The sequence below is a fragment of the Lineus longissimus genome, chromosome 7 (genome assembly GCF_910592395.1).
Source record: "Lineus longissimus chromosome 7, tnLinLong1.2, whole genome shotgun sequence".
Taxonomy (NCBI): Eukaryota; Metazoa; Nemertea; class Pilidiophora; order Heteronemertea; family Lineidae; genus Lineus; species Lineus longissimus.
In genome coordinates this window covers 4186807-4200490 of record NC_088314.1, presented here as the reverse complement: position 1 = coordinate 4200490, position 13684 = coordinate 4186807, and the positions used below count along the sequence as shown (strand labels likewise).

Below are 13684 nucleotides of genomic sequence, written 5' to 3'. Positions count from 1 at the left end.
CCCCCAAACCCCCCCCCCCCCCCCCCCCCGGTGGACAGTCAACTAGCCCTTCTGTGTCATACTGCTGGAGGGGGGGGGGGGGTGCGATGGGACCATCCATATAGTTCCTTCCGACACATTTTTGTTTTGGTAATGTAATACATTGTGATTGTCCTTATTCACGGGAATCGGGCGTTTCCAGTGATATACGACACTTAAATGGATTGTCCTCATGCATTCACTTTGGAAACGCATTTTAAAATAGATGTTACGTCCTGTTAATGGGGCACGTCATCATCGCGTACATTTGGGAAAAACTCCCTAACGAGACCGGAGCAGCCGGCTGAAAGTAGTTTATTTATTGGCCGCTAGGGTGCAGAATGTACGCCGCTCACCCGAATTTTTCACGCAACGATAGCTGAATAGAGCTAGTTCTAGTTTGTGATTCAATTTGATACTTCAGATTTGGGCAGTAGACCAATATAACTTAGTCGTCAGTGTGGTTTTAAGCAGGGAAAACGTATTTGTTTTTCTTAAAGTGCCTTTTTTGGACGGGTGTGTGCGATTGTTTTGTTTATGTCACGTGACCTCGACCATGTCGACACAAAATTGATATAAAACCACCTTTTCTGTCATTATTTATGACGGATATTTCTCTAATAAAAATATCAATATAATTGGCCAATTTCTTAGGCATATGTAGCGAATTCCCATGAAGATTTAAATTAGATGTTCTCGTAACCTGTTACAACTGGTCTGATTTATAATTCAGCGCTACAACTGGTCTGATTTATTTATTCAGCGCCATTTTGAAAAACCAAAAAAAATTGTTTGTTGGATATACAATAATTACTCTCTTTATTTCACTTCATTTACATTATATACTCCCGCACACACGTGTATCTTAAGAGCCCCTCCTAAGAGGGGGGCTTATAAGTGATCGAGAACCATGTCACTGTCCATGGACAAGGTAGAGCTCTATGGCCAATTCTTGGAGAGTCACAACCATGTCCCCGTCTGTGAACACCCGTCTCTGAACAGAATAGACCTGTAGCCAATCCCTGGAGAGTCATACCCATGTCCCAGTCTCAGGAGAGCTATATAGCCTCTCCATGGAGATTTACCACCATGTTTCTGCCAATGGACAAGAAGGTAGATTGGAGAATCACAACGATGTCTCCGTCTCTGAACATAGAAGACTTGTAGCCAGTACATGGTAGTTCACAGCCACGTCCCCCATCTTGACAGAGCAGGCCAGTAGCATACCCTTGAAGAGTCACAGCCATGCCACTCTCTGGACAGAGTAGACCTGTAGCCAATCTGGAGAGTCACAACCATGTCCCCGTCATTGGGGATCAGAGCTTCATAGCCAATCCATGGAGATCGACAACGATGTCACTGTCCATTCATGGGAGGTCTATATGGCCAATCCTTGAGAGTCACAACAGCGTCCCTGTCTTTGGACAGAGTAGGCCGAAGGCCTATCAATGGAGAGTTGCAACTTAGTTCCCGTCTCCGAGCAGAGCAGAACTACGCCTATCCTTAGAAACAGTTGGGGCATACCACAACCCATCTGATGGAGTATGGGTATACAAGGTTCCTTATTTGTTCATTGCTCTTATAGAGCAGGATTGTTCTGAGGGAAATCTCTCGGAAAACAGTGGACAATTAACAATGGGATCAAGGACAGGGTCACAACCTGCTTATATACCACTGGAGTCCCAGCACCATTTCTGTTGATAATTTGCTGCAAATCTCAATTATAAAGCTTGGATAATTAATAAAATGAAGAGGCTAAATTTTTTTTAAGATCTTTTTTATTTTCAACACATACTTAAAATTGAGTGAAAAAGTCAAGATTTAAGAAAATAATAAAAACCATTGTACATTATACAGGGTAGGCCAGAATGAATGCAACCTGTAATATTGCTAACAAAATTGTCAAAAATGCTACTTTCCAATTCTATGGAATGAGACAACTAAACAGTCCTCAGTGGATGATATGACCTTAGAGTCCTCAAAGATCAGGTTCGGAAGTAATGTGGTGGTTTTGCAAGAAAAGATCTTGCAAGGCAGGTTTTGTATTGAAATAGTATGGTTTTTCAAATCCTAGGTGTTGCATACCATCATCAAACTGATCAAGGTAAGAGTAAAGTTATATTAGACCTACCGTAGTAACTTGGGACGATTTACTTTATTTGGTGATATCAGAGGAAGTTTAAACAATTAAAGCAAGCTCTCCTATCGGAATGACTAGAGACTATAGAGTAAAATCTTATTTACAGAATTAAAACCGCTGAGAAAAACGATGAAAAATTCACAAAAAACTGGGCCTACAATGTTCTCACCGGTAATCACTAAATCGTTGCTACAGTGATGATTGCCGGTAAAAGAGTAAATAGTGCATTGTCTGCTTTAGCAAAACTATTACAAAGTTACTGTTTAAGCCATTGAATAGTGCAGGTTCACCTCAGCCTTTAACAAGTTCCTTACAAGTTTATAACATCCTATATGTTAGCCCACACAACCTCACTTTGAGTCATCATGTTTCTTCTTTGGGTGAGAGTACATTTTCAGAAATAACCTCGAAGTCTCCATCTTCACACCACAACCAAATATAAATAGCCCAGTGCATACAGCTGTTGATCACCCGCGGACAGACGTCGTGGCCCTCATGATGTATGGTTTTCTTCCATTTCTGGGATCCATACTTCGTAATGTGCATAGCTGTGGAAAAGGTCAAGAAAAATACACATCGATAATGCTTTTTTCAATTCAACTATGGTTACTTTAACCCCCTAACATTCAGAGTTGGAATAATATTCGAATGTCACAGTATGAACTTTCAGAAAACAATAGAAAAACTGCTGAATCATCAGAATCTTCCATGAATTAATTTTTATGTAACTTTTCATACAAAAGGATACTCTTCAGCAAAGGATGGAACTCTTCGGTAACGTCTGATCCATTTACAGCCAAGTTTCTCCACGTCTGTGATGAAGCGCTCATGGTAGTCTTTGGCACCCCAGCAATTGCCCTAAAAAACATGGAATAATTTTCATTTCAAATTAGAATCCTCTGAAATGTGCAAGGGTGATATCAATGATATGTCTCTCAGGATGGTTTATTCTTCTCTGTAAAGACACTTGTTCTGTGTCTGCCAAGAAAGGCCACCATTAGATCAATGTTTGAGACTCTCAACTTAAGTTTAATTGATTAAGTTAAGGAAAGTCACAGCCAGCAAAGACATCTCACATGTTGCTTACCCTTGCCAAGTACCTCCCACCAGGTTTAAGCAGTTTCAGCGACATCTCCATGATCAGCGCTGCAGTTTTGAAGTCATAAACACAGACTGGAAAATAATACAGAAGACTACGCATCTGCTCTAAATAAATTTTTCATAAGATACCCCCCTCACCACTCACCAAATTTAGTAAGTGGGGCCAGTGCTCGTAAATAGGGGACATTTTCTAACACATTTATTTCACCCTAGTTCTATCATGGGTTTAAAATCTCAAGGTTTACCGGACTCCCTTACCTCTTTCATTTATATCAACCGGAAATTCTGTCAAGTCATTAACGACAACATCATATTTCTTTCCAGTCGCCACGTCATCAATAAGCAATTCTACGCAATCGCCAATTATAATCTTATGGTTAGGGCCCTCGTATTCATCCATGCTGTCGAAGCACGCCTTAGGCAAATGAGTGCGACACGCATTTATTACCTCCTCATCAATCTGGAAGTAAAAAGCCTTTGATGCAAAGAGGTAACACCCACAAGCCAGACATAACAGCTATATCATCGGTTGGCTTATAACACAAATCAAAATCAAAACTATATCATCTATTTTGTGTTACTAAGTAATCGTCTTACCTCACACATTGTCACCATTTTACAATTCTCCTGCCTAAGGAGGTGGATGAGGCCACCATCCCCTCCGCCGAGAATCAGGACCTCCTTGTCAGTGTAGTCCATACGTCTTTCACTTCCAACTCCCAACAGCGTTTCCGAGTAGATGGTGTCACCTTCAGCAAACACTGCAAAGACATGATTTGCACCATGCAGATCATTTTCATGATGAGGCATCCAAAAATATCAAGATTATGACGGCCATGACAACCTGTCCTCTTGTTAACATCAAACTTTGCACAGTTGCCAGAGTATGTCATTTTCAACTGTCCCGAAAACTTTATTTCCGATATATACTTACTGACATCCAAGTCCAGATGCAAAGTGTTGCCATACTCAGGAGAGTGATAAATTCGAATATTCTGCCATTTAGAGTCCTTTTCAAAGACAAGTTCATCATAGTTTGCTTCCCATAAACGTTCATCTGACGTTGAGAAGTATCTCCATACGGTGTCGCCCCGACGAATGGGAGTCTGCATGCTGCCAGAAAAAAAAGCCAAATAGGGATAAGCTTACATAGGACTCACTTTAGAACCTCACAAATTGGATTTTCTAGGGTCCTGCATCATTTTTGGAGGGTACCTAAATGTCGTCAGACAGCAATAATTTTTTAGCGTGTCTCTCCCCAAGAAGCAAAGACTATTTAATATTTCAGCTCTCAGATGACTGGAAAGTGCACATTTGGCACTTAAATTTCCAAATTTCTTTGGGGGACACAGATCCCCTTCTTCTCAATATTGCACACTCAGTCTTCCCTGGGCAGCGTGGCTGTACCCACTTTTCCCCAATTTGTGGATCCACCACTGCATACTGCAAAACAATGGCACTATTCAGATACAGCGGCCGGTGAACTATACATCAAATGGCAAAGTGCAAACCTGTGACTGAGTATGCTCAAGATCGTGTGCTCTGACAGTGCCTCCTCCATCAACTGAAATCTGACAATAGGTGGACCCACAGTGCAAATGAATGGCTTTGTGCGAGTAGATTATAAGAAGAAACATGACATTGAATAAAAATTAACTGAAAAAAGAGGAAAAGCAAAAGAAATTATTGAGCCTTGTGTAGAAATGATTAACTGTGAAATGAAACAAAACAATTAATTAAAAAGGCAGTTGCGTTGACAACTACCTTGTTAAGCCGGAAGTTGACTGAATAACAACAATTTGCGGACACTTTTGTACCACCTGTTTAATTTTGACGGATGCCAGTGGCAGTGCCCGTTGATGATTCGCCAGACGATGATAAGGGTGCATTACAGCTCCAAGGTCATTGTCTGGCAAAGGCCTTTGACTAGCGAATTAGACTCATGAATGATGTTTCTTTTACCAGAATAGAACAGTAGAGGAGCATGGTTGATATTATTAGGCCGAATAAGGGGGGTCATAAACGCAACCACTATTTTGACATTGATGGTGATGGTATTGGACCTAAAAGCCGAAAAATTATTGAGCATGCCATTTAACCAGAACTAACCTCTCGAAACGCACACATTTCTTGCCGAGATATTCCTTTATCTTGTTTGTGAGATTCACAGTGATGAACTGAAAAGTGATCACAATGAATTTTGATTGTTAGCTTTCAAGATATTTGCTTAGGCTTGCAGAACCTAGGTAACTTTGGGCTTGCAGATCACTGGTGACCCTTACGCCGACAGGGCTATTGTGACCTAGCTTATGAGGAATAAACACAGGGAATATATTGAGTTAATCTATTCTCATAAAGAAACTAAGAAAGTTTTAAAATGGTGACAATAAAAGTATCTTAAAGCAGTCTGAGTCTTATCCAGTAATTCTGGTTGTGACTTCGTCAGTAAACAAGCACTGACACTGCACTAATCCCGCTACGCCACGGGTAAATATGTAGGGTGTGATGTTGAGGTGTTTCTTATTGAGAAGCGGGCAAAAAGAACTGAAATAATTATGCTTTGAAGAAGTTTTACAAAGTCTGCAGCAGTACCTTTTAACCTTTGGAACCTAAAATGAAAAGGGTTGTTCAGGTGCCCATGCCTCACACAGATACGGAGTTGGTAAGAAACTGGAAAATACGAAGTGCCACCTTGGGAGAAATGAAGGTTAGAGAACATTTTAAAAGAGATATCGTGTAGTATTTGAAAATCTGCCCATGGAACCTAAAATGAAAAGGGTTGTTCAGGTGCCCATGCCTCACACAGATACAGAGTTGGTAAGAAACTGGAAAATACGAAGTGCCACCATGGGAGAAATGAAGGTTAGAGAACATTTTAAAAGAGATATCGTGTAGCATTTGAAAATCTGTCCATGCTTGCCCAGAGCTGTTATGTTTTATGCTATGTGTAGTCAGGGGTATTGAAAAGACCAAGAGAAATGGACTCTCCTGCTTCTATGAGTCATGGGTCATTGTTTCTGCAGTTCGCCACATGTACCTTGCTCCCTACCACCAGGATTGTGCCCTTTCTACAACATGCAAAGAGAATACACTTTCACAGGAAAGTGGTTAGCTTGTCTCAAGAAATTGGCTTTGGTTAAGTCACGCTGGGGGTTAGAAATTCTCACTCGTTCATAGGCAACAACTCCTGCTGTTGGACAGCATGCCGCAATATGCAATAACTCGCTTGGAGTTTTCTCCTGAAAAAAAATTAATTGAAATAAAAAATTGATTCAATCATCCTTTTGGTTGGTTTTCGATTTGCACAACGGAAGGACGGTATTTTCATGTCCCTCTTCTGCATGGTGGAGCGACGGGAGACACTAAAGCAGTGTTAAGATGCAAGAAATACTGTATGCATTTTGGCAAATCATAAATGTACATCATTAAATCTTTGAATGTGCTTTTTTTCTCATCAACAGGTGCATGCCCTTACAACTAAATACCAGCCACCACATCTCTATTTCAATAAATGAATGAATAAATAAATAATAGTAAACAATAATTGCAAAGCGCCATAACCAAGATAAATCCGGGGAAACCAAGGGAATGATCTCAAGCATTCTCACTTTCATAAGTTCACCCGTATCATTCTCGTATTCAAGAGTTTATACAACTCCTTCGGAGTTTGTCACTGAAAAAAATTTGATGAGTATATATATAGAATAAGAGAATAGATGTTGGTAGAGCAAATTTGTATGGTTATGCAAGAATAAATGTGCAGCTACCCTTCCCCTCAGGGGCAGAATGCATCACCATGCACTATCAAGAGAGCCCTGTGGATCTTCAAACCCCCAACTGGGGTACAAAAGTCGAAGTAAACAGGTCAACCAATTATTTGCTCTTTGGTGCATCAGTGGTAGTACACATATGGTACTAATAATATAATATGTACTTGAAGCTACTTGAATGAGTCATTCCTTTTCAACCCAGGGTCCGTGAGTTAATGGTGGTTTGAGCTTTGTGAATTTTTGATGACCTTTCAACGTTGATGATGTTAAAGTCTTGTGTTAATTGCAGGAAACTAGCCAGAGCTGTGCCAACAACTTCGTATACATGCAAACCACATGAAAGATGGACACTGACCAAAACCTTTATAATGCCTCCACTTACACTCATGTCTTTGTCGGTGCCATTCTTTGTTTCGTGCATGTAGTAAATGTCAATGGTGACAAGTCCATGGCTGACATAAAGACGCATATTCACATGGCTGGAAAGAAGAGTACAAAGTAGATAAGTTGATTTCACCACAACTTGAATATTGCACTAATTTTCTGTGCATTTTATGGGAGTTATCCCAAAACATCTAAATTGTAGAATCTGCTGTGTCACCTGGTGAGGCCAGACTCTTTCACTGGTTTCTCTCTCTGTACTATTAAAGTTTTATCACCTAGGAGACCACCAATCCCACCGACTCTTCAAAATTAATTTTTGCAACAATTCTCACAACATAGCAATGTTTCAATTTCTACTTGATAATGACTAGCCTTATAAGCTTTTTTCAAAAACACTTACGAACTGTCCTTGCCAACAATTATAACATTTCGATCACCCTTGCCTACATCGATGTCATGACGGGATGCCACCTCACCAACACAGATGGTACCAATCTTGAGAAGATCCTCATTGAATGCTGCATTTAAAGTAGAAAGTTTTAGATAGAGGGGGTAACCATTTAAAAAGGTTATTTTCACACCTAGAAGATATAAATCTATTGTGACTGTGCCCCCTTCGGATGTAATACTGAGCAAACTCAGCTACATTGTATATTGCAAATTCAAAGCCCAGACAGAGGGACTGCTAAATAGTAAACAATCACAGAAAAGAAATACATGTGCTGATGTAGAAAGGACAGTATACTCACCAGGATCTTTCATCAGGTCAGGGCTGACCCAAAGAGCTAGCACTACAGTGTTGCAAGTCATCTTTACAAGTGGGAATCAACAGACAACTTCGATGAAGTTAGTTTGAGCACTGACTGGTCATGCGTTTCATCTGGAACAAAGGGTCGATCGACAGTGGGTCAGTGTGTTACCATGGTTACACAACACCAGCAGTGACAAAACTGGCGGGGGGCAACCTATATTATAGCTCAATGGTACTTCCTGAGCACTGCAATAGGCTAAATTAAATTGAGTTTTTTGGCATGACCGCAAGTCCAGCACTTTTTGAGATGCACATAGGTCCCCCATCATCCGCGTCGAGTCTCCGAGTCAGTGACAGGGCAACAGTAACTCTCTGTAGGCTAGCTAACGGGGCCGGGGGAGGGGGGATGGGGGGGGGGGGGGGGGGGAGGGGGGCTTCCTCATATGTATATTGTTCTCTCCACAGCATGCACATAATGTAGGCCTAAAGGCCGAGCACTACAAATTATAGTAACAGGTGAACCACCAGCAGGCTCTGATGATATCACATGTGGGCGGGGCACATCAACAAATTTATATCATAATAATAGAAAAATTACCGAGCTGTCACGCTAAATTTCTCCTAGCTCCCACCAAATATTGTCGGAATAGCAAAATCTTCGAGTCCCTAATGTATTCTAGAAGACTTTGCTAACTGGGTTTGGTAGCTGAGGGGAGATGTTTACGATAATTTACTAGTTTAGACGAGGACAAAAGTTTTTCGATAGCCATGAACGTCGTTGCGTTAATACGGATGGATACGAGGTTGAATTTAGTACAATATGTACATAGACTTTTCTCACGGCCACAACAATTTACATTTTGCGTACTCTGTTGCTTCTTGGAGCGAGGGTGAAATCTGACCTTGACCCAATTATCCAATTAGCCAGCAGACCGAACTTAGCAGAACTCATATCGAAACTATGTTATACCCAAGAGAAGCTGGGCAGTTTATTGCTGAAAACAGCTCTGACATTACCATTGATTATGCCAGAGTTGCAGAAGTTGCAGTTCAGGTCAGCAAAACTATTGAATCAGACACCTACCAGCTCGCCACCAACTAGCTACAGGGTGTCTCAGAAAAGGTCCAAAGGGCATTTCCCTGTTACATATCTGTATCAAGTTTTGATGATCATGCAACTATGCAAAGGGGCTAGAGTACTTGACCGGTAGAATGGGTAGGCCTGGTAGGGGCGGCAGCCTAATGTCTTTGGAGCAAAAAAGAAGGATATCGACTTGACTAATTTAATGTCTTTAGACCCGTTGTGTGGCGAATGTCATGATGAGACCGTGAATGACATGGCTTTCTGTTTTCCCAATTACAAGTGGTGTATCTGGAAAAGGCCTGTTATGTCCTGGCGGAAACAGTAAACATTGGTATTACTGGTCTCGTACTTTCTATGCCTTTACAATGCCCTTAAGACATAAGGTACAGGTCTACACAGAATTTCAATTTTGCCTTACTATGTTTTCTTTTTTCAGCTCCTGGAAAGCCTCAAACGGAAGGAGTTTGGAATCAAGAGTTTTAAAGAACATGAACTAAATCCTAAAGTCATGGATGAAGCTGCTGTAGAGTGGTCAGTAGGCCTATATCTATAGGTCATAGAGAATAGGTTCTTGGACTGACTGATCCTTGTACAGACCTACTGTCTAATCTCCTAAATGTTTGCTAAACAAACTATAGTTTACAATATTATTATAAGAACTCCTGATTTTATTCTGTGTAAGTGCCAGGAGAAGGTTCAAAAACCTCTGGGGGGGGGGCTTAGGTCATCTACTGCTATTAATCATACCAGGGCTCGAGTTGCATACTGATCTCTTTGGGTCTAATACATAAAAAAGGAGAAATAAATGCATGTTTGTGTCATATTGTCATTGTGACATTACATTTTTATTTTTGTTGATCTATTTAAGGATATTTGTATGTGATCTTCTCAATTTCTCCTTCTGGTCCGAGGACCAAAGTAAGAAGTATGTGGTCAAGTACAAGGGCAAGGAATTTACTGGCTATTGGTCAATGTGTGCAGCAATGAGGAGGGCTTCTGATGTAAGTGTTCATTACAGTGTTTTGTTCTTTTCAAAGGATGCCTCTTTTAGATACTGTCCCTCCTGGCGTAGATATTGCATAAGCGGCATCATTTCACAGATTGCTGTGAACTACAGACTACCTATTGTCCTGTCCATTGTTAGTGCTGCTGAAAAAAGAGTCTCAATATTGTCAACTTTTGCAGTTTTGTGGATGAATTGTCTCCAAAACGTAATTATGTTTTATGCCAGTCTTCTTCCTTCTGTTTTCAGGAGGGAATTCCAATCACATGTCCCTCATATTATGCCAATGTAACCAGACAGCAGCTATCACATATCTTCCGCTCAGATTCTGAACATGAGATACCAATGTTTGAAGAGCGGCTCCAGTGTCTTCATCAGGCAGGAAAATGTCTTGTTGAGGTAGGAGTAAATTCAATTTATTTGAGACTGCTGTGTTTTGTTCCCAATAACAGTCAAATACACTGGGGTTTTCTTGAATATTTGATTGATAGTCCCTTTCCTAACCTACAGCATGTGGCGTGAAATGGAGCCGATTATAGGAAAAAACTTCACTGCTGCTAAGGGAGGAAGGGGTGGGGGGCAGACTGTTAAAAAGTGAGAAAAAATCTCTAAATTTCATCCCAATCTGTAAAAGTTTTTTTTTTTACAGAAATATAATGGTAAATTTACAAACTGCTTGAAACAATGCAACCAAAGTGCCAGGCAGATGATCGATTCTGTACCCACAGATTTTCCATCATTTTATGATGTTACCACATTCCAAGGACAAAAAGGTATGTTGATCTCCATTTATCTGCTGTCACATTGTGCAACTGATAAATCAGCTGTTGGGTGCAATTTTAAAAACACATGTGTTGGTAATCATATTCAATCACAATGCATTCTGGAATGACAGATGTTTTATTGAAACAGGTGTTGTCCAAGACTTTATTCACAGAACGAGGAAATGATGTTGGTAAATGTGTTGATAAAAGTTAAGCGATGTCAAACTGAAGAGCTTGTGTTCCACTGAAAAATGTAGACCCCCTCCCCAGTTATTAGCTTGATATTCAAGAGAAATCTTTTCCTATGCTTTCAGTTGGTATCTTTAAAAGGATGCAGATTCTAATAGCTGATATATGGTGCTGCTTCGAGGGTCAAGGTCTTGGGACATTTGATGATATAGATACAATCACGATGTTTGCGGACTATAGGTATGTCAACATTAGGTTAGCCAGTGCTTGTTGGTATTTATTAAACTAGGTATCTGATATGATCGTACAATTACTTCCAGTTACAACATTAAGGGAGAAAGCACGAAGTGACTGAAATAGTCATGTTTGTCAATTTCTTTTCTTATCATATTTCCAGAATTCCACAGATTTTGAATTACTTTGGTATTCTCAAGTATTCCAGTTCATTGATGAATAAAATAAACAAAGGTTAGTATTAAGAGAAGATCCACCAGTAGCTATAATCCATGTACATAGGGCAGAGTTTACAGTTGAACTGGAAGCTGAGCACTTCCTGATCACAGGAAAGTTGCTAGGGTAGAGTATTTTGCCAATCCTGTACTGTACTTGTGGAAATATTGATATGCTGCTGTTAGCTGCCCAGTCACCTTCCACTCTACAGTAGTACATGTCGCTCCCATCATCAAATTGCGCATATGTACATGTAAAATGGAAAAATTATAAATCTGACTGTATTAGCAGTCCAGACTCCCTTAATAAGCGCCTGGCCCACAGCATGCCACTTCATACAGTTTCCCTAAGCAAACATCAGCAATATACAAATAAATTTCCTTTGCAGGTGCTATGTTTCAAACTGGCGACAGGGACGAGGTCGAAATTAGAGGCTGCAGCATTTGGGCAACTGAGGTAAAAAGACATGTTTTCACAGACTTTAAAAAGCAAAGAAGCTCTCAGTTTTTCTCAAGTGCATATGGAGGAGGTGACCAAACATGCAAGAGTAGTCTGTAGAGCAAATGTAGAAGAGGAAAATAATGCACTATTTCCGTGCATGGAATGTACCCGCCAATTATGCAAACTTCTGCGACAATTATCCATACACTATAAAACCATTGAAATTTCGTTATTGAGCGTGGTTAGCTTAAAGTTTGATAGATGGCGCGGTAGTATAGATGGTTCAGCAAAATATGGCGGAGGGTTTTATATTTCGATGTTTGGAAGTTTATCGAGTAATTTGAAGCCAAAATGACCAAGAAGAAACTGACTGTGTCTGAGGTCCTTGATGAGCTGGATAAAGTGAACGATTCGGACTCTGGTGAGGAGTTCGTCGATGATGATGATTTAGATCCTGACTTTGATGTAAATGATGAACAAATTAGCGATAATGAGAGTGTGTATATTGTGTTTTGCCAATTACATAGTTTTTTCAAAAAAATTGTCGTCCTCATTATAAATTCAAGATGGCGGTATGCAAATTAGGGCAAATTATGGTCCCATTTTGAAGATTAGGCAACACTGAACAACTTTTATATACATTGTTTTGCTCTATCTCCAGAGGCTTTCTCTCTACAGGGTGGAGAAATATCCATACTCAAAATCATGTTAAAACAAAGAAACCTACCGGCAGGTGAGGTAGCTAAAAATTAGAAGCTACCGGCAGTGAAAGGGTTAACTCATCTTTTTCACCAACAGCTCCTCACGCAAAAGCTGAAAGACCTGATGAAGAAAGATCCTTCCATGTCTGATGTTGTGCTGAACACCATCCTTGTGGACAACTACTTATGGGACTACAGACGCGAACATGACACGGAGACAAGTGTGGTTCCATTTCATAAAATCCGGTGTATATATTACTGAGCCAGGAACTTTTAAAATCAGAGGACTTCAAGTTTGCAAGATGAACTTGAGGCAATACCTTGATTGTAAACACTGTCTAACAAGACCAGTAATCTATGTTGACTTGAGGAATTGTTTGTGCCAATGATAGTTTATGATGCCTAGTCATTAATTCGTCTGTGAAAGGGCTTTTGTGTGATCGGTCACAATTACAAAAACAATGCAGAACTTCAGCACCAGTACTTATTTTGTGACGAATCCTAATTTTCTTCTATTAAAAACAATCTTATCCCATTCATGTTTTTCACCGTCCATTCTGTTCGAAGTTTCGGGCTTTGAATGTCAAATGACTGTAACAAGGTCTAGTCATGAAAGTCAGTGATGCTGTGTATACTGCTGGAGGTCGGTATGTGTACATTTGTGATTGAATGCAAAAGTAGCTTTCCATGTCCAACTGTAAAATTTACCAGGATCTGTCACATCTTAATGACAGCAGGCCCTGCCCAACACAGGTTCTTCCACCTGGAAAGATGTGACTGTTCCTGACTGAGTTAACAGTGCTCAATCAATGATTCACACAGTAATTGCAAGAGAAAATATGCTGTGAAATATGTTTTTTATTGTCGAAGATTCCACACACATGCATA

General features: G+C 40.2%; 2 protein-coding genes across 3 annotated transcripts; one reads left to right on the top strand and one right to left on the bottom strand.

The window, feature by feature from the left end:
- Positions 1-1831: 1831 nt before the first annotated feature.
- On the bottom strand, positions 1832-8941 carry LOC135491398 (spermine synthase-like). 2 transcript variants are annotated; one of them, XM_064777241.1, is made up of 12 exons: positions 8763-8941; positions 8163-8293; positions 7814-7931; positions 7412-7508; positions 6427-6498; positions 5369-5436; positions 4194-4372; positions 3857-4020; positions 3518-3719; positions 3246-3331; positions 2907-3016; positions 1832-2706 (listed from the first exon to the last, which is right to left on the bottom strand). In XM_064777241.1, the coding sequence occupies exons 2-12, from the start codon at positions 8221-8223 to the stop codon at positions 2652-2654; spliced, it is 1212 nt and encodes a 403-aa protein (XP_064633311.1). In that variant the 5' UTR covers positions 8224-8293; positions 8763-8941; the 3' UTR covers positions 1832-2651. The 2 variants fall into 2 exon arrangements, with proteins under 2 accessions (XP_064633311.1, XP_064633312.1); XM_064777242.1 differs by lacking the exon at positions 6427-6498.
- A 138-nt stretch (positions 8942-9079) lies between these two features.
- On the top strand, positions 9080-13331 carry LOC135491076 (queuosine 5'-phosphate N-glycosylase/hydrolase-like). The gene is made up of 9 exons (XM_064776721.1): positions 9080-9218; positions 9685-9779; positions 10117-10249; positions 10501-10650; positions 10901-11024; positions 11330-11444; positions 11602-11672; positions 12043-12110; positions 12894-13331. The coding sequence occupies exons 1-9, from the start codon at positions 9126-9128 to the stop codon at positions 13056-13058; spliced, it is 1014 nt and encodes a 337-aa protein (XP_064632791.1). The 5' UTR covers positions 9080-9125; the 3' UTR covers positions 13059-13331.
- The last annotated feature ends 353 nt before the right edge of the window (positions 13332-13684 follow it).